Here is a 24,642-nt window from a genome sequence, read left to right as displayed (position 1 = left end):
GTGTGTGTATGTGTGTGTGAATTCATAAGCTGTCATAACTGTTTAGACTATTTCAGTCCTCTGGGGTAAATCAAAGATTCTCAGCATCTGCTGTACTGTCTCTGTAGTCAGTGCAAGCTGTAAAAATATCTTCCTTAATAACTCATTTAGTCTGAAAGTGAGTCTTCTTTCAAAATAACTTCCATTGTCTCAAGTGAAGTTGCCGCTTTGAATGGTGTCTGGAAATTATGTGACAAGAAAGAAACATTTAAAACATTTGATTTGCACGGGAAAGAAGAGAACGTCTCTCATACCACTGGCAAGACACATTTTGTATTAAAAATAGGATTATAAGACAGACACACTAAGATGAACACACATATATCTATATGCATGCATTTAGAAAATAAATATAAACTCACAGCAGTCTGAGAGAGTGTAGTCCACTGAAGGCCATTTTGGGGATACAACGCAGGGAGTTGTAGCTCAGGATTCTGCAATGTAAAAATAATTACACAGGTATGTATATATAAACATATTTTCTTTAATCTGCACTACAGTGAAATACTAGCTCTTGGCTGAGGCTGGCCAAGACTTACAGAGTGGTGAGTTGACTCATGTTAGAGAAAGATGAGTTGGTCAGAGAGTTGATCTTGTTGTTGCTCAGGTCTCTGAAAGGACAATTAAAAAGGCATAAGTTCACCATATTAATCTGCAGAATGAGATGGAGGAGGCAGACAGATGGAAACTTACACCAGCTGTAGGTATTTGAAGGCAGATAGTTCCTTTGGCACAACACTGAACTGGTTTCCATCCAAATACCTGAACAAAGAGACACAAACAGTTCAGTTCAGAGTCATAAGACCATTCATTCCGACCAAGATGCGTTATGTATCTGCCAACAGCTGTGACAGCCCCTAGTCCTGCGCCAACGTTGGTGTCGTGTCAGCCACTCACTAGATCCCAGCATATACACAGGAAATTGGTCTTGAGGCTTAAGGGCAGTCACACAGTCTTCAAAATAAAATATTTTCTCAATAATATGTAACACTCTGCAATCAACAATTTTGATGTTGAGATAGAAAGTTAATTATTGACCTTGAAAAGCTTGCTGCTGAGGAAGATTATGTGATGTGATCGAGAGCTCGAGAGCAGCTACGAAGTGGACCTTGTAATGAGATTTTTGTCCACAACATTTTTAATGTATTTACCATCGAATACTAAATCCAACCACTGTGGTGTTTATTTGAGAAAATTAAATGTAATAATGTATTGAGCATCAATATAGATTTGTTTAACGTTGTGAACTGGTGAGGTGAAGAGCTCGAGGCAGTTATTTGCAGGGAATCACACAGAACACTTTTTCCCATGCCGTTGCAGCCAGTTTAATCTCATGTTACAATGTAACAGCGGAATGTTATGTCTTTCAATTACTTTTTTTGGTTTTATGTTTTGACACAATATTATGTCTCGTGCCTAACAGTCAGACTTAGTAAGCCAGTAAGTCCTATAAATAGTTATATATCACTTCTACTTGGACTGAACACCTGGGCAAAGACGTCAAACAGACTCAGCGCCCCACTTTTTCAAGTGACTGAGGTACAAACATTTGTGTGTGCGTTCACGCAAGTGTGTTAACATACTGATGTATGTACAAACCACCACAGTTGACATCATGCCTGCAAGGAATGCAACCACCCTGCTCACTGCCAACACAAATGCTACCAGATTGTGTCACCTTGATAAATGGGTGATTTTGGGCCCTCTGAGCGCAGCTGCAGGGGTTTCTCCTGCTATTGTTGTTGAGTGTACTCAGAGCGGGAAGGGGGGGTTGCTGGTTAGTTAGGGGGGCCTTTGGGTTCAGAGGTAATGATAGGTAATGGCGGTCTAAAGGACACTTAGGATAATGATGGAGTAGTAAACTCTCCAGATGACTAGATGAAAGCCCAGAACAGAGGGGCACACCTGGTCACACCTGCTGGGACAATGACAGGCCTTAAGGCTTGCACAGCGTGTGTGTGCATCTGTGTGTGTGTGTGAGTTAGTCTGAACCACTTGAAGTAGTATTGGAAAGTTCCAGACCAATTCCATTCCCTCTCCTTTCCATTGAAAACTGCTCATTAAAATGTCCTCTTGCTCCCCTATGCTCCTGTGGACAGGCTTTTGGCCCTCTCACAAATATGCGCGCGCACACACACGTACACACACGTACGTACACACACACACACACACACACACACACACACACACACACACACACACAAACTCTGATCCTTGGCTCTGAGTGTGAGAGTGACATCAGTGCTAGCCCTGAGGGCTACAGGGAACACAGAAGAAGAATGTCTGAGAGAATAACTGCAGGGTTTATTGACTCCTTTCCCCTTATCCAAAGGAAGAGATCTGTTTTCTTTTGCATCCACTGTTTTCACTAACCCTTTTTGCTTTAATATCTCCTAAGTTGCGCTCTATCTTTGGTTTCCTTTCCAGAACTGCCTCCATCAAAGCCAGACATGGCACCTGGAAATTAAACTGATAAGATATAAACGCAATTGGCATAATTAATGCCAAGGAACTCACAGTTCAGTCACGTTTCTGGGGATGCCTTTGGGCAATGTGTGGAGGTGCTTGTTACTGCAGCGCACCACAGTCTCTAAGCAAGTACATTCACTGGGACACTGGGGTCTGGGCACACAGCTTGACTCCTCTTGGCCTGGGAAAAAAACAGAGGAGATAGAAGGGAGTCACATACCAGAGAGGAAGATAAAGGAGGAATGACAAGGAGAGTAGGGAAGACATGGAGAACAGCTAAATGAAGAGCTGTGGTCACTGGCAAAAAAAGATGCATGGAAAAAAGAGTAGGAAGACAAAGCACACCTAAAGACAACACAGTGCTAAAATAGCACAATCCTTCAAACTGATGGTAAGGCACTGGGACAATGAAAAAAGAGGAAGTGAAAAATGTGAAACGTAAAACAGGACAGATAGAGGGGAGCCTCACTAATGTAATATCGACCAGCAAGAGCAAAGAATGGAAGCTGCCCAAGGCCTGAAGACAAGTCTAACATTCATTCAGGTGCAAATAGGCTGACTGGTCAATAAGGCAAACAACTCAATAGCTCTACTCAGCCCAGCATCGACCAGCAGCTTAAGAACTGCCGAGTAGCAATCTATTCAGTAAACAAAGGAGTTGCACAATAGCGGCCATTATTTAAGATGATCTCAGACACTTTAAGCAGGGCTTGCTCATAACGTATTGTGGAGCAGAGTGCAGTTAAAATCTTCATCAGTCAGACCCAGACAGGTTAGTTTCACACATAGCGGAGATCATCTGCTATATTGAAGATGTTTATCTCTTTTCAAAGAGACAGATTACTTCATTTTGGTGGCGAAGCTGCAATAAAGGTACAGATACAGATACAGAAAGAGAAGCTGACTCAGATCATGATAGGCAGTTGTGTGTGTCTTAGTACCCTTACCCTCCTCACAGCGGAAGTCAGGCAGAGCCACGTCCTGCAGCGGGATCTCCTTCAGGAAGCCAGGACGCTGGCAGCGAGGGTTACCTGTCACAATCTTCCTACTCCTCAGCCAATCACCGAGCCAGGCCAGCCGGCAGTCACAGTTGAAGGAGTTGGCCAAGAGGTTACTGGGAGAGGGTGCGCATTGAGAGAGGTTGTAAGAAAGTGCAATGAAATTTGAAATGCATGATTGAAGGTAGGGGTGTGTGTGTGTGTGTGTGTGTGTGTGTGTGTGTGTGTATGTACGTGTGTGTCTGATAGTTTCTCACAGGGTGGAGAGAGTCTGCAGAGTGTCGAAGGCTCCAGGAGTGATTGTGGTCAGCTGGTTGTCATACAGAGACAGCAGACGGACGTTGTGCAGCCCTGTGAAACTGTCATTGTGGACACAGCTGATCTTGTTGTTCCTCAGCATCCTAGAGAGGAAAGAAACGAAACACTTCAGCCTTAAAGATCTGAAACATTATCTCACTGTTTTTTTTCTAAATAAAGTAGTGTGTTTGTTCATCACTCACAGCATACGCAGTCCCTCAAGGCCATGGAACATCCCGCTTCGGACAGAGTCGATCTGATTGGCTGTGAGGTGAAGCTCATTGACCGACGATGCACCTTCAAACGCCCCATCTTCAATCTCTGTGATCTTGTTGTTGCTGAGGTTACTGTGGGGAGGCAAAAAACATGTCAGAAAAGTAAATGTGATACTATTTAGAGGCAAGCAAATCATGAAAGTTTCACTTACATTTTCTTCAGCTGGGAAAGGGTCTTAAACACTCCAGTTGCCTCCAGAGTGGTGAGTTCATTGTTGTTAAGGCGGCTAGAGAGAAAAAGTGTAAAAAGTTTAACCATACAGAGAAATCTATTCAAATTCAAAGTTCTCTTTTAATACTCAGTGAGTTTTTGAATTTGCTCAGTCTAGAACTTCTATTTCTTTCAACTCAAATTTCAAGGGTACATCTACTCTTTTTCAGTTATTTTGATGCTCTGCTCACTCCGTCTCTCTCTCTCTCTTCCTGTCAGCAATATCCTTTTTTCCTGATTCCTTACAGTTCAGTGGTGGATGAAGGGATGTGCTCGGGGATCTTTGTGAGCTTCAGGTTGGAGCAGTCCACTACGTTTGACTCACAGCGACACTTGGGAGGACACACTGGATCACTGTTACAGGCATTATTCAGACGGGTGTCCTCTGTACCTGAATGAAAGAAAATGCAAACACATACTCTTATAACACAAAAGAAGATTGGCCTCACTTTCCCATGATACCCTTAGTCACGCATCCACTCCCTCCATAGCTGTATGTCAGTAGTTTGTCCTGTTGTGACCTAAAAGGCGGCTTCCCTTCCTAATCTTTAACCTTAGGAGGAAGAAACATCCTGCAGCTCTCCTACCATTCACAGGAGAGAGATGAATGGGTGGGGCAAGGGTGAGTTATTTTAGAGAGGTGATAGAGTGGGAGCAGTGGGGTGAAAAGAACAGTAGCAGGGGAGATTGAGATAGAGATGCCAAAGAGGATTTGGGCTGCCGGCGTCAGTGAAGCAGAGCACCCGAGAGAGAGAGAGAGAGAGAGAGAGAGAGAGGATGGCGGAAGATGGGTGGAAGCAGGAAACATGCGTAGGCAGGTGCAGTCGAAGGGGAGGAAACAGGACAAGGAGGGCATGAGGGACATAAATGCATGCAGGGCAGAAAAGAGAGAAAGGAGTGAAAAAAGACATGAAATGAAAGGTGAGTGGTGGAGGTACAGAGCGGCAGCTGTCCTGATAAAGGAAGAACACGAATGAGGCAGCGAGGGAAGTGTGGGACGTTTTCCTGCACCTCCTCTGTCTATGAATAGACGTTACGTGCCAAAAAGCGTGCTGCCAGTTACATCATGGCTGCTCAATAATGGAACAGCACTGGGAACCACTTAGAACAGTCTGTGTGTGTCTCTGAATGTGTGTGTATTGTGTCTCAGTGTCTGTGTATATATGTGTGTTTGTGTACGTGTAGAGCTTATGTGTGTGCCTATGTTCCATTTAGATGGAACAGCTCAGCTTTTGCTGTTAGGATATCGTTTTTGTGTCCCGTTCCCTTTTGCATGCTCACATCGATGCACCTCTTTGCCTTAGGTTTGGAGATTACGTCAGCGGGACGCTGTGGGGCACCCAGACAAAAATCATGAGCAGGAAAACCTCAAACAACCAGGACTAAATCCAACAGTTGAGTATCAAAAATCTGTCTAAATAAATGGAGTGCCATCTGAAACCATAACCTAACCCTAAACCCTCATCGTTGACATTAATAGAATACAGCTGGACAGTGAAAGAGTGAATTACATTCACAGAAATGACTTCCTCTGGCTGCTTTTCCTGAAGTTGTGTCACTTTTCAGAGTGGCTCAGTGGACGGTGAAGACACAGTAATGCAGGTCATTAAGGAGCTTTCCCTCGCTAGGCCAGACAACAGGAAAAGGCATTTCCTGCTACAGAGGAAGCAATGAAAGTACAGCCCAGCACTTTGATGTAGAGGAGCCAGGGGAGATTCGTGAGCCTGAGTCATCGTCATCGTCACAAGTGCGTGGAGGCGACACTTTTACTGTCAGCAGATTTAAATGAAACTGGAGAAAACACAGAGGAGAGGGATGAGGTTTTTCCCTCTCCGAGGTGCAAAATGACTCATCGCTGGAGTTGTAGAAGTTCTCATAATTCCCCGCAGCTTGGTTCCTCATTATCAATGTATTATGGAATTCCCGTGCTGTCAGCGATTGTGTGTGTTGAGTGCATGTGTGTGCGCATTGTGGAGGCTTTTATTGTTATCATTCAGGGAGGGTGAAATTCTCATTAATCACATTTGGCTTTGATCTTCCTTCTGCTTACATAGTACTCCCATTTGTTCTCTAAGCCAGTGTAGAGCTTTATCTCAGCTTAGCACATAAAGACACATTAATTTACACACACACACACACAGACACCAAGGCATAGACACTGAATCAGACAAGCATCAGCACCACAAACACACACACAGACAGAGTTCGACACACATCACTGCTCCTCCTAGTTATTTTCTTGGAAGTGCTCTTGTTAAGAGGTCCGGAAACATCCGCTGATAGGAATCTGGGTCCTCTGGTGGGCTTTATTTTCTTTAGCTTTTACTGATAGAAAGGACACACTTTCCTTCCCCTCTGTCCTTCTCTCCCTCCCCCCTTTTCTGCCCCACTTGGTGAGTGACTGTCTGTGCTCATGCCAAAGCAAAGAGCCACTTCCTTTTGACTTTATCTGCTGAGACTGTTAGGAAAACAGAGCTGAGGAGAAAGAGACGCTCTCACGCATAGATCACATTAAAGTGCACACATGCAGGTACAGTCACTCATAGGCCCAATTAGCTAGTCGCACACACAAATGTCAACTAATTTTACCCTTTAATGCCCATTGTTTTTTCTGTGCAAATAATTTCCTCTGAAGTCCATCCTACTATACCCCTACTACTATACTAGCAGGGGCGGCTCAGGAAGTAGAGTGGGTTGGCCGTTAATCGGACGGTGGTTCAATCCCGGCTACCCCAGGCTGCATGTCGAAGTGTCCTTGGGCAAGATACTGAACCCCGAATTGCCCCTGGCAATTCCGCCAGTGTGTGAATGTTAGTTTCTGTTTGAGCACTTAGGCTCAGTGTGTGAATGGTGAATGCAGATGTAGTGTAAAAGCGCTTTGAGTGGTTGAAAAGATTAGAAAGGCGGTATACAAATACGGAGCATTTTACTCTTTATTTGTATATATTAAAGGATCACATCAGTTTATTACAACTTAGGTCTATCAAGAAATGATGGAGGTAAAACCAAAAGTGAGTACACCAGAAATGTTTGTAATAATCCTTCATTGTACATGAAAACTGCACATAACTATGGCAAGTATGGTAGGTTAAAGTCCAACTAGGAAGTTGGTTTGTAAATTGTGACAGATGTAAACACCTGGGAGGTTCTCATGTTTTTTTTTCTCTCCTGCACAAGTTGGCCTAGTTTGTTTGTTTAAAATCTGTATGTTCATCTGAATATTTGTGTTCCTTGCCCTGTCTGACTTATTTTTAGCAATGTCGCCATGTTTCCAGCTCTCAGCAATTAACTTGGTAAATAAAATGTTATTATTACCGAAATATAAGCCAAGTTGTAATAAACTGAAATGACCCTTTAGCCTGTGGGAGAATTTTATTTGACTGAACGGTAAGTAATGGAAAAAATGATGCCACAACATGGCTGCGGGTGGATAATTAAAGAAAAGAGGAAGACAATGATAGGTGTGAACATTTACAAGCCACTCACCTGGGATGAAGTACTGCTCTTTGGCTGTGATGGAGAAAAGAAAGAGGGACGGATGTCAGAGAGACCAGTCTGGTCTGCATAGCTGTGGTGGCGCTATGCTTCAGAAAAGTCATATATAGAGCTTATATATGACGACACATGACTCAAGGTATATGACAGTTAAACAGAGAAGCCTAGGACTGTCTCTGTGTATGACAATGTGGAGAGAATAATAACAATGTTAAAGGTGGTAAATATTTGGCTGTTGCTAAGGAGGAGTGACATGAGGGAAAGAAGGAGGCAAAAGACAAAAAAAGGGGTGGAGAGAAAGAGGAAAGAAATAGAAAAACACATGGACTCCCTTCTTCAATGGTTCCAGTCAAACAAATGAGGCTATAAAGAAGTGTGAAACCTCAGTAGTGCTGAGTGCCAGACAGCGTAGCACAGTGCATAAACACAATAGTGGGCACAAGGTGGAGGGAGGGGGGACGGTGAGGTCTGGCTAAGGAGTGAGGGAGTGTGAAGGAAACCTGAGACTGGCAGGCAGAGAGGGATGAGGGGGCAACGGGAGATGGAGGGGAGCCTGAGATTGGCAGAGGGCAGAGGAATGGCGGGCACGTACAGAAACTCTAGCCCTTATACCAGCCTCCACTGGTGATCTCAGCTCACTGTGGTTTGAATGTGAAACCAGACTCACAATGTGGTAATATGGAGGGGAAATCAAGAAACAGCGAACGATCCATCTCTCCTTGGCCCCAAGTTCATCTGGGGAGATATTGATCAAGATGCACCGGCACAGCAAGTGATAGGCCAAATAAAACCTTATGCCAGGAATGATCACTCGTTAAATGTGGTATGAGGTAGAGGGAACAATGCAGAGATAATGCCCACTCCCAGCGGAGAGAAAGAGAGAAGAGTAGAGCGGCAAGAGACAAGTGGAATAAAAACAACAAAGCCTGTCTGAGAGACAGAGCGCCCACGAGAGAGAGATAAGAGGGAGAGATTTGGAGACAGTGTCACTGAGCCACCGGCCTACCAGAGCAGCGGAATTTCTTGCTCTTGATCTGTCCAATACGTTTGTTTGCGAGTCGGCGAGGGCTGGCGCAGCGGGCACCGCTGGTCTCGATGGGGTTGGAACGCAGGTAGTCGGCCAGCCACTTCAGATTACAGTCACAAATAAATGGGTTCTGGGCCAGGTGACTGCAGAACAGATAGGGAGGGGGAGAGGTGGACAGAAGAAGAAAGGGAAGAAAGAGTGAGAGGGGGAAAAAGCAACACACATGAAAACTGTCAGGTTAGAAGCAAAGAAAGAGCAATTGTTAACTGTATCCTGGCTGTAGCTTGGTCTTGTAGTCTGTACAGACATGACGGTATTCATCAAACACGTAGCAAGAAAATTGATTAGCGTATGGTATTTTACAAAATGTCAAACTATTTGTAAAAAAGTGTAATTCTGGGAAAACTGTCCTAAAATAACCAAGAACTTACTGAAGTTCTTGTTTTACACATATTAAGAGTTTGGAACACAGTAAATTTCTCTGAACATCAGTTTGATTATTTTATATGCGCATCTATTTGATATACTGCCATTCACTCAGTCAACTTTGTGGTTATTTTGGAGGCTGTTGTTTGTGCTGCTGGTGAATAATGTTGTGTTATGCAGAGAGATGTTTCTAGTATTTGGTCTGTAAATGGGGAAGAGATTAGAAACACCGCACAGTATGCACAGTGTAATGCAATACAGTTCATACAAAGCACAACAAGCTAAAGCATCCACAATGACCATAACATGTAATAACCATCTCTTATACATTATAATTTTGTGATGGATGGAATTCATCGTAGGACTGTTGTCTTGGACTGCTTTAGTTTTAGCTAGGTGTACCTAACAGACTGCCACCTGAGTGTATATTGCAAAACATGCTTGTTGATACAGACATACTGAATTTAACTATATCACCGATACGTTTAAAGAGTGTGTGCTGCCATCCAAATTCTGACGTCAATTTAGATGAACAGAGACTGGGGGAAGGTTCTACGTGTATTTTTACCCCTTCGTCAGAGTGTAGGCAAAACAAGAAGCAGTTTTTTTTAGACTGAGACCCTTAAACCCTGTGCCCTCTATGCGTATATGTGGTGAGCCAAGGGGCAGCACTATCCATCATCTTCAACAGGTGTCTTGTATGTCTTGTATTTGCATATATGGATGACAATGTCATGCGGTGGGTTTCAAACATGGTAGATGCCACAGTGTGGGGTCTGTATAGATAACAATGTGAGTTTTGCGTTGTTTATTGGAAAAGAAAAAAGGACAGTCATTTAGAAAGAATTGGTGGTCTGGGTAGCAGTGGTGGAAAGAGTGGGTGTGATGTGCGCTGTTTTTGATCTTGATCTGGCCGCAGAAGCTGTGTGTGTCCGTGTGTTTGTGAAGATGATAGATTTACTCCCCTCTCTACCTCATGATTCCATTCCTGTGTTATTACACAGACCTGCAAGTAAACAACTCCTGTGTTGGCTCATGTTTTATGGTGGTGACGGCTCGGTATGTGTCAGAGCGTGTACAGTGGCGTGTGTGTGTGTGTGTGTGAGAGTGTTTGACTAACAGGGTCTGTATGGCTCGTAGTGATGTGAACGTGCCCTTGGCGAGGGTTTGGATCTTATTGTCGTAGAGCGATAGCAGCGAGAGATTCTGCAGGTCCTGGAAGGCGTTGGCACGAACGCAGTGAATCTTATTGGCATTCAGCAACCTGAGAGAAGGGAAGAAGAGGAAAAAAGAGGGAGGGAAGAAGGGGAAGAGAGAGGAAAGCAGGTTGTCAGAGTTTCTTTATGCATTCATTCATTATGCATTCCATCTAGAAAACTATGCACTGGTACAACATTTATGTGAAGGTTATGACTCCTTTACTGAGTGGGAGTAAAGGATGCCTGGTATTCAGTATATGTCTGCAATGTATCAGCAGACTGTGTATGTGTGTGTTCTGCTTACAGCAGTTGCAGGGCGTAGAGGCCGTCAAACACCCCCTTTGGCAGGTCGGTGATCTTATTTCCATACAGCACGCTGGGAAATCACAACATAGACTTGCTTTAGACACGAGAAATGACAATCGGGTTGATATTTATGCACATTCGCATTCACAAACTCGGCTCTGTGCCACTTACAGGGAGTTGAGAGAGCGCAGGCCCTGGAAGGCATCAGGAGCTATCTCTGAGATGTGGTTGTTGCTCAGGTCTCTGTGATGAAGACGAAGGCCAAATAATTAAAAGTCAATCACATGGAGATTTAGGCAAGGTTTGCGAGGTTTGGCCCCACTATCACCTGGGTGTCACCCTCATTGGAAGGCGGGGTGGTTGTAAGGTCCCATGCTTGTCGCTGGCAAGCGAGGAGGAAGCAAATGTAGTGTAAGCTGGATGAAGATGAGTTCCAGCTCTCTCCCATGTTTGATGGTGCGTGCCTTAAAGGGATTTGTTGAAATGGAGCGGGCGAGAGTCTCGTCGCCAATCAAAACATTTACTTATATTATTTGTGGCCTATCAAGCGGTGTTGTATCATGGTGAGCGTGTGTGAGTAAAAATGGGGTGCACGGATGATATCCAAAGTGAAATACAGTAGGCTGCCTCTGAACATAGCCGCTGTTAATAGGATCCACAGGCCTCTCCCTGCAGGGTAACCACTGAGCCTGTGTGTTTGTGTGTGTGTGTGAGTAAATGCAACAGTAGATGAGGAACAGTGGGACAGAAAGAGAGAAAGACAGATGGAGAGAGAGAGTAAATGGAGTATGTGGACTGAACTCCAGTTGACTGGATACCTTTGAAGGAAAATCATCATGTGGTGAAGAAGAGGGATATTTTCTTATTTGGGGGTAACAGTTAAATAAGTACACATTTGTCTTCTTGCAAAGGACTGAGGTTTCCTGGAATTGAAAACGCGGCGAAGGAGCCAACATCTGCACTGGTGTGTGTCTGTAAACTCGCTGGTGTGTTTGTGTATGTGTCGGTGTGTGATCTATTTCATTCCTGTCTTAAGGGACGGTTCATGTGTAGGTCATCCAACCGGGACAAGGTGAAAGAGAACGTGTGTGGTTGGCATTTACTGGGAGAAGAGGACGCTCGGGGTTAGGAGAGGCATTTGCATACATACCTGCACACACCACAAATAAACAAACAAATACACAGACCCACACACAAAAGCCTCTATATAACTTTAACTTATCCAACACTGCCTTGTAATCAAATATTTAACTATTTTCGATATATAATATCCCAGAAAAAACACCAAATAAAAAAATGTACATATGAACATCTGGAGAGCCTGACCCAGGAGAGTGACCATCTTCATCATGATGTATCGAGGCTGTCTACACTCAGTGTGTATTGTGGGTGTTGGACACAGGACAGGCTGGGCCAGTGAGGGCACATAGCCAGCTGAATCAACAGAGGCAATGAAGGTCAACACAGACATGCAACCATGCATTGTTGTTGCTAAATGCAGAATCAGCAGCAGCAACAGTAGCAGGTTGTGTCTGTTCGGAAGACCAGATATAAAGAGAAAATCTGCTTTGTGTATGTTCTATGAAAACCTGAGGGGGGGAAGGTTTAGGTTAAACATTTTTATTAGAGTTTCACCAAACTAAATGTGAAAACCTGACATGGTTGACCGACACCACAAGGTTCACAATTAATTAAGGAATTTCCCCGTGAGATTAGAGTCAGGGGCACTACAGGAAGATAGCAGCTGCTCAATGCAATTTCTGTTAACCAGGCATGATTGTTAATGTTGCAATTTCTGCTAACCAGGTTTGTTGATGTTATTATCCGTTAAATGTGTGAAACTGCTATTAAATCTGGTTTGTGTGATGACCCTATGTAAAAATAAAAGTTGCAAAATGATGCTTTGATTTAACCACAAAATTGTTAAACCCTAACGTTGAGCCAATTTTTTTTTTCGCATATATTTTTAGTGCAAATAAATTTCCTGGTCCAGGTTCAGGGAAGCGTTAATAAGATAGCTGTTGCTTCATTTAGTTCCATTTGCTCCATTTCTGTTAACAGCTTGTTAATATTTGGACTTGTTGAATCTGTCAAACTGCCACTGATTCTGGTTTCTATTTATTCTATGAAAACCACAAAAGTGTGTATCTATCATATAAAGTAATGAACCTCTTTTGTAATAACATTTCAAACTTACTGTAACACTTCATTTAGTTTAAGGGTTTCATAGAAACCTGACCTGGTTGACAATTTTTTAACTAAAAAAACATTTTGCATTTCTTTTTCTTCAAATAAATATTAATTTCCACTGAGATTTCCCAAAGTTAAAATTAGATAGCAGTTACTTTAGTCTGTCGACTGTTCTGTAATCACCTCATTTGAACTGTCCCTGGAGTTGAATGATAAAACAGTGAGCAATACTTTAAGAAGGGCAGAGCAACTCCCTGACCTTCCGTTTCCTCTGTCTCCTGCTGCTATGTCGGTCAGGCCTGGTGTTATTGGAGTTATGGGTTTGGCCGCCTGGTGTTCGCTGGCTGGGTGACCGGACAGCTGGTTAACGGGTGAAAAACCACTCAGTCTCAAACTACCAGCCTGTCACTGTCACTTCGCTCCCACAGAGAGCAAAGCCTCAGCCCTCATTCCAGCACACTCTCCGTCCCCTCATCATCGTCCCAGCAGCAGTTTACAGTTTGCCGACACACACACAGACTGGATACAACAGTAGCCAGGGGAATACCAGTGCGCAGCAATGAAAGATGAGAGCTGTTATTATGCTCATGTAGCATCTGAGTGCTTGCTTTCCATGCCACCCCAAGTCTGAGAACAAGAATATGTTCTTTAGGCGCAGACAAAATAAATACTTCATACTCCTTAGGAGTGGAATAAGCAGACTTCCAATTGTCACTTCTTTTTCCAACCCTCAACTTCTTGTTCTCATCTGTATTATTTAGCCCTGAGGTGAATGTACTGCTGTACTTACATCCTACGCAGTTTCTTGTAGGGAGAGAAGGCTCCGGGAGGAACAGACTTAATCCCATTCTGCTCCAGACGTCTGGAGAGGAGAGCAGAGGAGAGGAGAGGAGAGGAGAGGAGAGGAGAGGAGAGGAGACCATCAGTTATTCAAACAATAGACTTCTCCATGGCAACATAGCTGAGTAATCCTCACTTTACCTCTGACCTTTGGTGATTGGCCTGATTATATTAGGAGAGATCTATTCCCCAGCTGTAATAGGTCCAGGCATGTTGGAGTCATAACATCCTCTGAACCAATAAACAGTCTGAATACTAAAGTGCAGTGGAAAAGGACTGGTGGGGAAAAGGCTCCTTTTTAGTTTGTGGGAGGGTGTTAAGGCCTTAGACTAAAAGTAATATTTCTTCTTGGTATAACATTTACAGTGTCCAGCACTTATGTTCTCAAATGAGATCCTGAAATCAATAATGATCTCACTTGTGCTTGTGAAATTTCTCTTTATCCTCTGGGTGTCTGCAAAGTGTCCACTGAAACCTTTGCAGCATGGTGAAATATGACTTCTTTTAGTTTACATTTCCCTGCGAGCACAAGAGCAGCTGAAGCAGAGTTTCACCATAAAAAATGTCAAAGACCGAAATGAATATACAGACAAATATGCACTTGGTCATTTAATACAGAACAGTCACAAACTCTAATCAGTCTCAGATGGTCCCAGGGAAACAGACATCACCAAACCCCATTAGCGTGGGCATGCATGTCCATGTATTTCAGGCCGGCTGCTACTTCAGCTCCGTCCCAGACCAATTCCCTGGTGTAGCTGGCAGAGGGCTGTTTATCTGCAGGTCAGTTCGCAGCTTTTAAAACTGTCCTTAACAAGGCTTAGCAGGGCCCGGAGGGAGCCAGCTGTGGGCCTGTCTGGTGTGTCCTACCATGCTGCCTCCCAGCAGAGGAACTGTCTGCAGAACAGGAGGCAAAGGCCGGTTGTAGTCCAGTAGGCTACACAACGGAATCATCAGCATCAGCAATCATTAAAATGCTATTTGTTACCACAGAAAAATTTTAAATATTTAAAAAATCTGCAAAACTCCTTGGCAAACAGAACGTTGTTCATAGATTTAACCATCACCCTCTTAAGTATGTGATTTCTTGGCGCTGGACCATTTCCACATGTTTAATTATTCTATTAGAGACAATTACAGATTTACTGCATGCCTCTCCGGCCTCCTGCATTGCTATGTTTATGTCTATTCATGGGGGGTGAATGTTGTTGTTAGACATTAGCCACAGCCACTTAACGGTTTTAAGTTTCCAAATGTTTCATTCACGAAGCTTTCCCCTTCAAAGGAGTGGCCTACATTTATGGAGCGATATAGGAGCGCAATTGACATTCTTAAGATAGCAGTGATTCCAGACCACAGATTCCTGCGGTGTACATGCTCTCTCTGTCTGTTTTTGTCTGCCTGTCCCAATGTGTCTGTGGATTTACAGCAAGTGACAGCTCTGTGGTTCCTCTGCCCTCACCATGCGGCAGAGTGGTGGGCCAAGTGGCTTTAGCGCCTTCTCTCATCAACCAGTCTGTCTGACTGGTCCAAACCAGTCTGGCACTTTACATGCCGTTTGCATGTGTTTCAGTGTCTGTTGTGTATGTGCATGCCTACGTGCTGTGGTACTCCGGTGTGTGTCAGCCTATGACAGAATCCTCTGAGCCAGACGAGGACACACATTGCTGTCTGACAACTTTTTAGCCTTCACACCATCGCTCCTCGCAGATCGATATGTGCAAGCAACTTAATCCCTCCAATCAACAAAGAAGCTGCTCTGTCCATCGGCAGAGAACAAAAGAAACAATCTCTCAGAGTCGCCTTTGGACGGACAATCAATGGTTCTCTTCCAATTTATCCGACTGAACATTTGTATGTGTGTCTGTTTGTGTGTCTGTGAGCCAGTGTTTGTGTCAGCCCAATCAATGGTCTTCATCCTTTTCATTAGGGTCTGAGCATGGTTTTCATTAAGGGGAAACACATTATGCCTTTGGGTATTCACCCAGTGCGTGCCTGAGTCAGAGATGGATGGCAGGACCGCAGCAGCGGATGAAAGGCAGGGGGAGATTTTATGGCAGAGTTCAGTCATTGCAGACAGAGACTATGGTGCATAATAATCTGTTGTGGTGGTGTTTAGGCTAACTGGGCCTGGTCTCACAAGAGAGGAGTACAGAAACCAGCTCACATCCCCAGCCATAAACACAACACTGGCATTCATTAGGGGAGAGCAGGGCAGGGTGGTTGCAGGTCTCCGATTTGTAGATAATGAGAGCAGCATGTGTGCGTTTGTGTGTGTATGCGAGTTTCCGAGTGCCTCATTAACAAGGCATTAGACTGGCCTTGATACCCAGCAGCCCGCCTTGCTGTAACTGAAACTGATTTTATAATGAACTTCAAGCACAGATCAAACCTGCTGCACCAAATTATTGAGCGGAATCCCTCCCCCCCCTTCCCTTTTTATTCCTTCACCGTTGATCTGCCTCCTCGAACCTGCCTGTGGTGATTTGGCAAGCTGGGAAAGAGTTAGAGAAGATCGAGAGAAATGTGGGGGAGAAAAAAAATCAAGAGAGGAGGAGACTGAGTGAAAGAAAGAGCGCTGTGGGAATATAACCTGTAAGGTAAGGCTCTAATGGGCAGGACAGGAGGAATGCACATGATGTAAGCCAGTGTTTCACCCTGGTCTTGTAAAAGATGAATCAGAACACAGAGTTTATTAGCAGGACACCGTTGCCCTTCACACCAATTAGATGTGAAGGGCAGGGAGACTTTTAAAATATCTCTACTCATCTGCTGTGCAGAGAGAATCTACTCTCTATAAAACCAGTGGTAGAGCTATCTTTCAGCTGTCTCCCTGTTCTCCCATTAGTGCTGCTCACTGGTTATTGGGCTCATAGATTCAGTTTCTACACTTGTGGAACATTACAACTGGAGGGCAAACTGAAGAGTCTACAAACCAAAAGACATGAGATGCAAGGGTAAGGCTGAATTATTTACATCTCAAAAGTCTATACGCAGGATGTGTGAAGACTAATGAATGATTTGACAAAATCTCAATATTTCGTGTGTGGTCATTCAATTAGGCAAGAACACACTGCTTGTCCAAATTAGGAAATTGAGCACACTACTGCACTAGAAATGGGTCAGGGTTGTTGGGGAACATGGGATCCGTGACTTCCATGCTAGCTGGGTATTTATAAACAGACCCCATGGGGAGGAGGAGACCTAGAAACTTGCTGTGTCCTCCTAACTACACACATGCTCCTTGGAAGCACATGCAATGCGACCGCTGGCTTTCTCCCTTAATCCTCACTTTTCACACCGTGCATAAATCATGGTGTTGCTGTACCATTTCATCCTGACTTCTGCCAGGGGCATTAAACCCCTGATAAAGAGACTAAAAGCACTACCTTGAAAAGTCTAGCCATGCATTCCAGGGAATTACAGTTGGCTGATAGCATGTGGGCCGTAAACAGTTAATGCCCAGACAGATGTTGGAGGACTGATAAACTGAAGGAGGGATGTTAGCAAAGCGCTTGCATGCGGTTCACAACCATCTGAGCTGATAAGAGTATGCAGTCTCTGTCTAAAGTCTGCTCTAAGTCTGCATGTGTGTCTCTCAGTGTACAGCAAATGAAAGAATGTCCATCCATTTGCTATACACCTGCCAGGTGAAACACATGCAAAGTTCATGTTTTATCAAACACTGACTGGGAGTTGGTGGCTGTATTGACACTTGGCCATGGCTTGTACATGGCCATCATGTACACACAGCTGCTTCACAATTACTAAATATATTGGAAATTATTTTAGCAGATCACACATTTTCTCCATGTCATGCATAGTGAACATACACTAAAAACACAGCAGTGTTGTGTTGTGTAATCAGAGCTATGATCCCTTGTTTGCTAATGATAAATGTTAATATAGAATGAATTTAGTCTCTATATGTATATGTCTATATGTGACAAATAAGACTGCGCATCTGTACTTGGTTAAATTGGCCTTCAAAACATATTTTAAGGTGACACTATTTTCTAAAGAAACAGGTATTGTTCTTACATCTCGGCCATGCTGTCAGGCAGGTTGGCTGGGATGGCGGTGAGACCTTTTCCTCTGCAGTCCACAATGTTGTTACTGCAGGTACACATGGCGGGGCAAGAGCCTCCACCGATGACACACGGCTGCAGGCTGGAAGACTCCTGGTGACCTGAAGGGAAAAGAAGAAGGTATGGTGAGAGGAGAGAACTGTGTAGCTCCTACAGGTGTATGAGGTGGACTGACCAAGTGCGGGTGGATTTGGTTGGTTTTGATGAGAACATCAAAACTCTAAGCGGGATTACAGGGTGAGACTGTTTGCCGGAGGATTTGTGCGATGACGCGGAGCAGCTCTTGCAGTTATGTGGAACTCAAACTCTTCTACTGCTGTTTGTGTCATCAACCCTTTATGCTTTATAAACTGAATTGCAAATGAACACATATTCCCAGGGATGTTTTGACATTGAGAAAAAGAAATGAAAGATCATACTCTTGACTTTATTGTAAAGCCGTACATCCTTGAGAATCAATGGGCAAGAAACTAGGTTATCTATCAAAGGAGTGCCACAGTATATTGAGAAGAGAAGAAAGACATGAATAATAGAGTTGGAGCAGTCATTGAAGGCCTCCCAATAACATCCATTGATCTCCCTGCAAATTTTCCTCCCGAGTCTGCTTCTCTGGGTGGAATTGATGCCATTCTGCACATTCAGCTTTACACCCCCCACCTCTTCACTTCCATTTGTTCTAAAACACTTCAACTTTTCAATTTGCATACTGAGTACACAACCCATCACGTTGTCTCTAGATACCTGTTCAAATACCTGCGGCACTGTCAACGATATGGTGAAGGGCGGGCGCCTGCATTGCCAATACAGCGTGTTTGGTATGTGTGGTGTGTGTGTGTACAAGATGTGTGTATGTAAGCCTAACCCAGATAAAATGAATAAAACAGACTTTTAAATGGCCTCATTTACACAGCATTACTAATCCGAGATTCAAACCATGAATATTTGATTACCTTCCTATCTATCGCTTGGCTCGTGTGGAAAATGTTGGCGAGAGAGAGAGAGTGAAAGGGGGGGATAGAGATTCAGGGAGAGGAAGACAGGGTGAGTGATGGTGAAAGGCAGTGACAGGGAAAGCACAGTTCTCAAAACTCCACTCCCTAAAACAGAAAGTAATATCGCTGCCAAACATTATGCATTACCACAAAATGACTTCAGCTCTTGGACCATTTAGCTCATAAGTGTTGAAGGTCAGACCTCATGTATCTCGCCAATCATAATCAATTACCTGATGTGCCGAGGTGTTTCGCTCTGGGAATCAGGTAAACAAACAGAATCAAGAACGTGAATCAACAATCGCTCAACCCATGTGATCTGAGGCCCTGTGATCTGCGATGGGAGAACTTTGACAGATCTGGGATCAGGTGTAGGGCAGAGAAGAACTCCCTTCTGATCTAACGTGGCATATTTGACAGGCCTGGGATCAGGGAGAGTGCAGAGCACAGCTGGAGCAGCCTTAACAATGACAGCTCTCTGACAGGTATACTTGAGGTAAAGCTGTTTGATGTACGCTCGCCCCTGTTCATCTTAGTGCTGTTTTCCCCATTATCCTTTTCCCAGTCCGCAGTCCCTACCACTCTATTCCCGTCCCATTTCCCTTGTTTTATTTGCTCTTACCTTTCCATCACTCTCCACTCGTCCGGCTGCTCTTTCTGCTCTCTCTGACTCCTCTTAGCGTCCTCATTTTCAGCCTCTCCACTCCCATCACTGCAACCAATTACCACCTGTCCATTTGCTCGCAAGTCTTTACATTTAACCTCACTCCACCTCATTTCTCTCACCATTTCAAAATGTTATCACTGGCTTCTTCCCATTTGTCTCTTTCCTCAAATTCTTTTTCAGCACAGCTCCCTTTCCCCCTCTTTCTTCTCTGTTTCCCACACACTGGTCGTATTTTATTCCACCCCTCAAGCAATATATTTCTCATTGCTCATTTCAAACATAATATTTTTGGTTCATTTATTATTACTCAGGAGCAGTACTCCAGTACAATGGTCATTCATTTTCTGTCATATAACCGTAAATTTGCTTAAGAAGCTTCAAACTTTTAGTTACCTCTCCTGTAAATGATCAAGGGGAGCAATGAGTATGTGGAAATGTTTTCTGTAATCTAAATTTGGGTTAGAAAATTAGAGTAATTGGGGTGAAAATGTTTTGGCAGTGGTATTTAGGTACTGTCCACCTTTTTTTTAAACTAGGCATTTTGTTAAAAGGAGCTAACAAAGAGATTTTTACTCACACTTGAGGTCTTCTTACCGTTAAAACATGTGTTTTATGCAGTTCACCTTTTTAAATTAAACAAGATCATTTTGTGATGAGAATAGCTCTGGCCAAACAAAGTGAAGAGAAAAATGGAGAGAAACACCAGAGTGAGTAATTAAAAAATAAAAGTAAAAGTTTTTGCTCTGCAAATATTGTTTTCAAAATCCAGTTTTCACCCAGATTAATCATTCAGTATAGCTACAAAGTAAAAATGCATCGCTTTTTTAAAACAGAAAATGATGAGCCCTAGAATTGAGTTTCGGATTGTCCAACTTTAATGAGATCTTTCGATTGATGACAAACGACTGCCTGGAAAAACGTGATATTATTCCTCAAAGTGGAGCAGTAAATACGTTTTTTCTGCTCATTACTGACAAAAACTTATCATGACGCTTACCAGCTGAATGCTGGGACTGATAGTCAGTGAGTCACGATGCCGAGAGTGCTGCAGGATTTCACCATATTTTGCAACAACTAATAACCCACTGTACCCCATTTTTCTTCTCCAGCCTCTCACAACAACAACAACATGCCTCTCTTCCCTCTTCCTCTTTTCCACAACAGCGCCACCCCGCCCCAAATCCCCCGCAGGTGGCCTGGCCTGGTCACAGCACAAACTGAGTACACGCACAAACACACAGTGCTGAACTTCGAAAATACAAAATGTGTGTGCCAGCGAGCCAGTCCCTAATGAGTCCTTCACTGGGAGTTCAACTTCTGGTCATTCATGCACTCAAGAAGAAACTGTGAGAATGTGTTTGTGTGTGTGTGTGCATGTGAATGCCTGACCATGTATTTGTACACAGAGAGGCAGAAATATATAGCATTATTATTCATTGTTGTTTCCCTTGCCCACAACGTGTGACCATTCACTAGTGAGATTTACAGAGAACCAATCAGTGTCAATCAGTGTAAAAGCTTTCATATATAAAAACAACACCCTGTTAACATTCTTACATGATGGAAACTGATATCAGCATGCTACATGAACTGCAAGTCTCCATCAAGCAAAAACTCAACTTTCTGTATCTGTATCCTACTAGATCCCAAAGATTCCCTGATGCTCCCCTTTCGCATTGGGAATCGTTATACTCCCACGCCTTGAGTCCCTTTCCCTGGGCGATGAATAGTTAATGATCTGTGCTGTCACGCCGTATGGCTGCGTAAAATCACAACCCATGAAGAGAGAGAGAGAGAGAGAGAGAAAGAAAGAGAAATTGGTGGACACACAGCCGCAAACACACACATTCGTAGATGCAAACAGCCCTCGCAGCTGGTGTTGAGCATGACATGGCCTTCTGGGGAGTGGAGGTTCTCATGCTGTTTTTCCATTGTCCTGATATGATAACCCCAACACATGCCATGCCACACCCACATGCACATGCTCTCTCGCTCTCACACATACACATACACAGCAAGAGAGAAACAGCGAGTTCAAAGCCACAGAAATCCTTGTGCGACAAGGTGAGAGGTCATGAATAATGACGACCGAATAGAGGGGCACTACTGTCAGACTGTCAGTAGGGGAAAAGCCATTGCTCCGACTGCGTGTTTATGTTTACGTGTGTGTGTGTGTGTGTGTGTGTGTGTGTGTGTGTGTGTCATGGCATTTTCCTGGCAAAGCTGCCAGCTACCGAAAGCTGGAGGCACATGAAAGGGCCAGAGGAGAGCTGCCCGGGGGCAAAGGAGCTGTCAGGTGGCTGCCAGGTGAACACACAGACACAAAACACACTCCCACTGAGTGCAGGGAGGAGTTTTTGGCATGAATGATTTGATCAAAGTAAGTGTGCAACAAAAAGATCGCCATTTCATCCCTTTTTGTGATGCTGTAAAACTAGCTTTCCCTATCCACTGAACATGTAAATAACTAGAGAAACAATACACAATGTTGTTGTGGTGTCTCTCTTTTAAAGTTTAGTGTAACTAACTCCACAAGTCTTACCTGAGCAGCTGAATTCGTGTTTCTGTATCTCTGCCACATTGAGTCCTCTGAGCTCAGCAGGGGATGTACACTGGGTGAATAGACCAATTGTAGGCCTCTGTCTGAGCCACTGAGCCAGCCAGGCCAGGTGACAGTCACAGTTCAGATTGTTGGAGTGGAGACGACTGTTAAAAGACAGAAAGAATTAAACATGGATGCATTGAAAAATCTTCTCTGCCTTCTTTGCTATCTAAAATTTAACACCCGCTGAAGACACAAATAGCACTGAAAGTGTCTTTCTTTCCTAGAACTCATCACATCCGATCCCTGTGGCAAAACACACTAAATGATACTCTACATGTATGATTGTAAATGGCACATTCAAAAAAGGAGGAACACTAAAGAGAACTTTTCTAAACCCAATACTCCAAACACGGCATTCCTGAATGCTGTGCCTGTCGAGAATAACTCTTGCTGTGGTGCGGTGGACCTCTGGAGCACGTATGCTAACTTGCAAACCAATGTGAGGAGAGACATAGTGTACACACAAGCAGAAAAGCTATATAATATAACCCCACTGGGAGTGAGGAAGCCCAAAAAGCCACCACAAGAAGTGTGGCCACAAGGAGTCACGGCTCTGAGAGTTTCAGCAGGCATAATTGTTTTAATTTGTACGTAATTTCACATTTAGTAATCACATACAATGCACAATACACAATGGGCTCCTAGGGCTATTTGCGTCTATCTGGGCCAGTTGTTGTTGTGTGTGCTTTAGATGGAGGGGATAATGGCCCCTGGCATTGCTACAGACCCTTCTGTGGTGCTCTGTGGTTATGGCTGCCCCCCAACACTGCCTGGAATGACAGAATCTACTCCCATTGAGATTAAATGGGACTTCCAACATTTCTCTACTGTGCCTGCATGCATGTGGAATATAGCTTTATTTTAAAGAATATCTCCAGCGGAGATAGAGAGCATTGACTTACAAGGTTCGTAGTTTGGGCATGTGGTTGAAGCTGGAGACGGGGATGCTGCTGATGTTGTTGTTGTTCAGCGTTCTGTGAAAACAGAAGAGCGACCAAAGTCACACCGTCAGTGCAGGGGAGAACATTTTTAAAATATATACTTCAAAAAGAGTTTTGTTGTGCTTGTCCTCTTCCGTTCCATCTTTCTAAATTGATCCCCCCTCTCTCTGTGGCATCCCGCTGGGAATGTAACACCCCATTCCACACAGATGGGAAGTCCTCGCACCTCCCACGCACACGTACAGTCGTGCATGCAAATATACTATATATACATGAATGCACATACAAGCATGATTACAAGCACCCCAACTCGTAGCTGGAGAAACATATAATGCACACACACACACACACACACACACACACACACACACACACACACACACACACACACACACACACACACACACACACACTTCCCTCAGATGCTAGGCAGCAGCTGCAGTGAGAGAGTCAGGTCATTTCAATCAGCCTAATAACCCTTTAACATATTTCAACCTGCTCCCCCTTTTAACACAACCTGTCCTCCTCCCCCCTAAAACCTATACATACAGACCCCATCAAAACAACCCCCACATCCCTTCTTACACTATTATGACCATATCACTACATCTGCAATCCATCCATGCCATGAAAGCAGCCTTTAATGGCTCTTTTTGTCTCCCCACCCTCCTAAAAAACCCAGAAACACGCATGCACAGCACAGTCTTTCACCATAAAAATAACAAGGCTCTAACAGAGGCCTGTGATTATGATTTTTGACAAGGGAAGATTAATTGAATGTTTATAAACTGCATAGCATGGTCACATGGTCGCAGTGTGTCCAGGGTGGAATGCCTGCTCACTTGAAAGGGATTTTTGATCAAGATGGTTGGAACTCCCTGTGTCAAAGAATTGATTTCAAAATGCTGCTGTTAGTTTATAAAGCACTAAATGGTTTAGGGCCAAAATACATTTCTGATCTTCTGCTTCGTTACGAACCATCCAGACCTCAGGTCATCTGGGGCAGGTTTGCTTTCTGTCCCCAGAGTCAAAACTAAACAAGGAGAAGCAGCGTTCAGTTATTATGCTCCGTATATCTGGAACAAACTCCCAGATAACTGCAGGTCTGCTGAAACTGTCAGTTCTTTTAATATAAGACTGAAGACTTTTCTTTTAACCACTGCCTTTAACTTGTAGATAGATAACTTACACTGCACTGCAACTTTTACGGTCCTGTTTTCTTTTTCTTTTTTTTTTAGCTTTTTACCATTGCTTTTAATTAAATATTTGCACAGTGAGAAATGAGTAGGTAATTGAGTGAAAAGATAATGAGAGTGAGATTGAACAGAGTGAAGGAAGTGGTCTTAAATCTCGTGCCTGATTGATTTGCAGGACCCTCTGTCCACCTGTAAATGCGCAAGTGGGTCCAGAATATACAGTGAGGAAAATAAGTATTTGAACACCCTGCTATTTTGCAAGTTCTCCCACTTAGAAATCATGGAGGGGTCTGAAATTGTCATCGTAGGTGCATGTCCACTGTGAGAGACATAATCTAAAAAAAAAAACATCCAGAAATCACAATGTATGATTTTTTAACT

At 43.7% G+C, this 24,642-nt stretch overlaps 1 protein-coding gene across 1 annotated transcript in view; it reads right to left on the bottom strand.

Moving 5' to 3' along the window:
• Nucleotides 1–24,642, bottom strand: part of slit1a (slit homolog 1a (Drosophila)) — a 93,956-nt gene that overhangs the window by 18,199 nt on the left and 51,115 nt on the right. The window contains exons 7-24 of the mRNA XM_046070584.1: nt 23,027–23,098; nt 22,062–22,225; nt 17,814–17,961; nt 13,723–13,794; nt 10,914–10,985; nt 10,741–10,812; nt 10,358–10,501; nt 8,791–8,954; nt 7,776–7,799; nt 4,536–4,680; nt 4,231–4,305; nt 4,007–4,150; nt 3,764–3,907; nt 3,456–3,622; nt 2,557–2,689; nt 733–801; nt 579–650; nt 402–473 (exon numbers count right to left, since the gene is read on the bottom strand). Coding sequence (XP_045926540.1) covers nt 402–473; nt 579–650; nt 733–801; nt 2,557–2,689; nt 3,456–3,622; nt 3,764–3,907; nt 4,007–4,150; nt 4,231–4,305; nt 4,536–4,680; nt 7,776–7,799; nt 8,791–8,954; nt 10,358–10,501; nt 10,741–10,812; nt 10,914–10,985; nt 13,723–13,794; nt 17,814–17,961; nt 22,062–22,225; nt 23,027–23,098 — 1,953 coding nt within the window. The remainder of the gene's footprint in view (nt 1–401; nt 474–578; nt 651–732; nt 802–2,556; nt 2,690–3,455; nt 3,623–3,763; nt 3,908–4,006; nt 4,151–4,230; nt 4,306–4,535; nt 4,681–7,775; nt 7,800–8,790; nt 8,955–10,357; nt 10,502–10,740; nt 10,813–10,913; nt 10,986–13,722; nt 13,795–17,813; nt 17,962–22,061; nt 22,226–23,026; nt 23,099–24,642) is intronic.

The sequence above is a fragment of the Micropterus dolomieu genome, linkage group LG15 (genome assembly GCF_021292245.1).
Source record: "Micropterus dolomieu isolate WLL.071019.BEF.003 ecotype Adirondacks linkage group LG15, ASM2129224v1, whole genome shotgun sequence".
Lineage (NCBI taxonomy): Eukaryota > Metazoa > Chordata > Actinopteri > Centrarchiformes > Centrarchidae > Micropterus > Micropterus dolomieu.
This window is presented reverse-complemented; position numbering and strand designations above follow the sequence as displayed.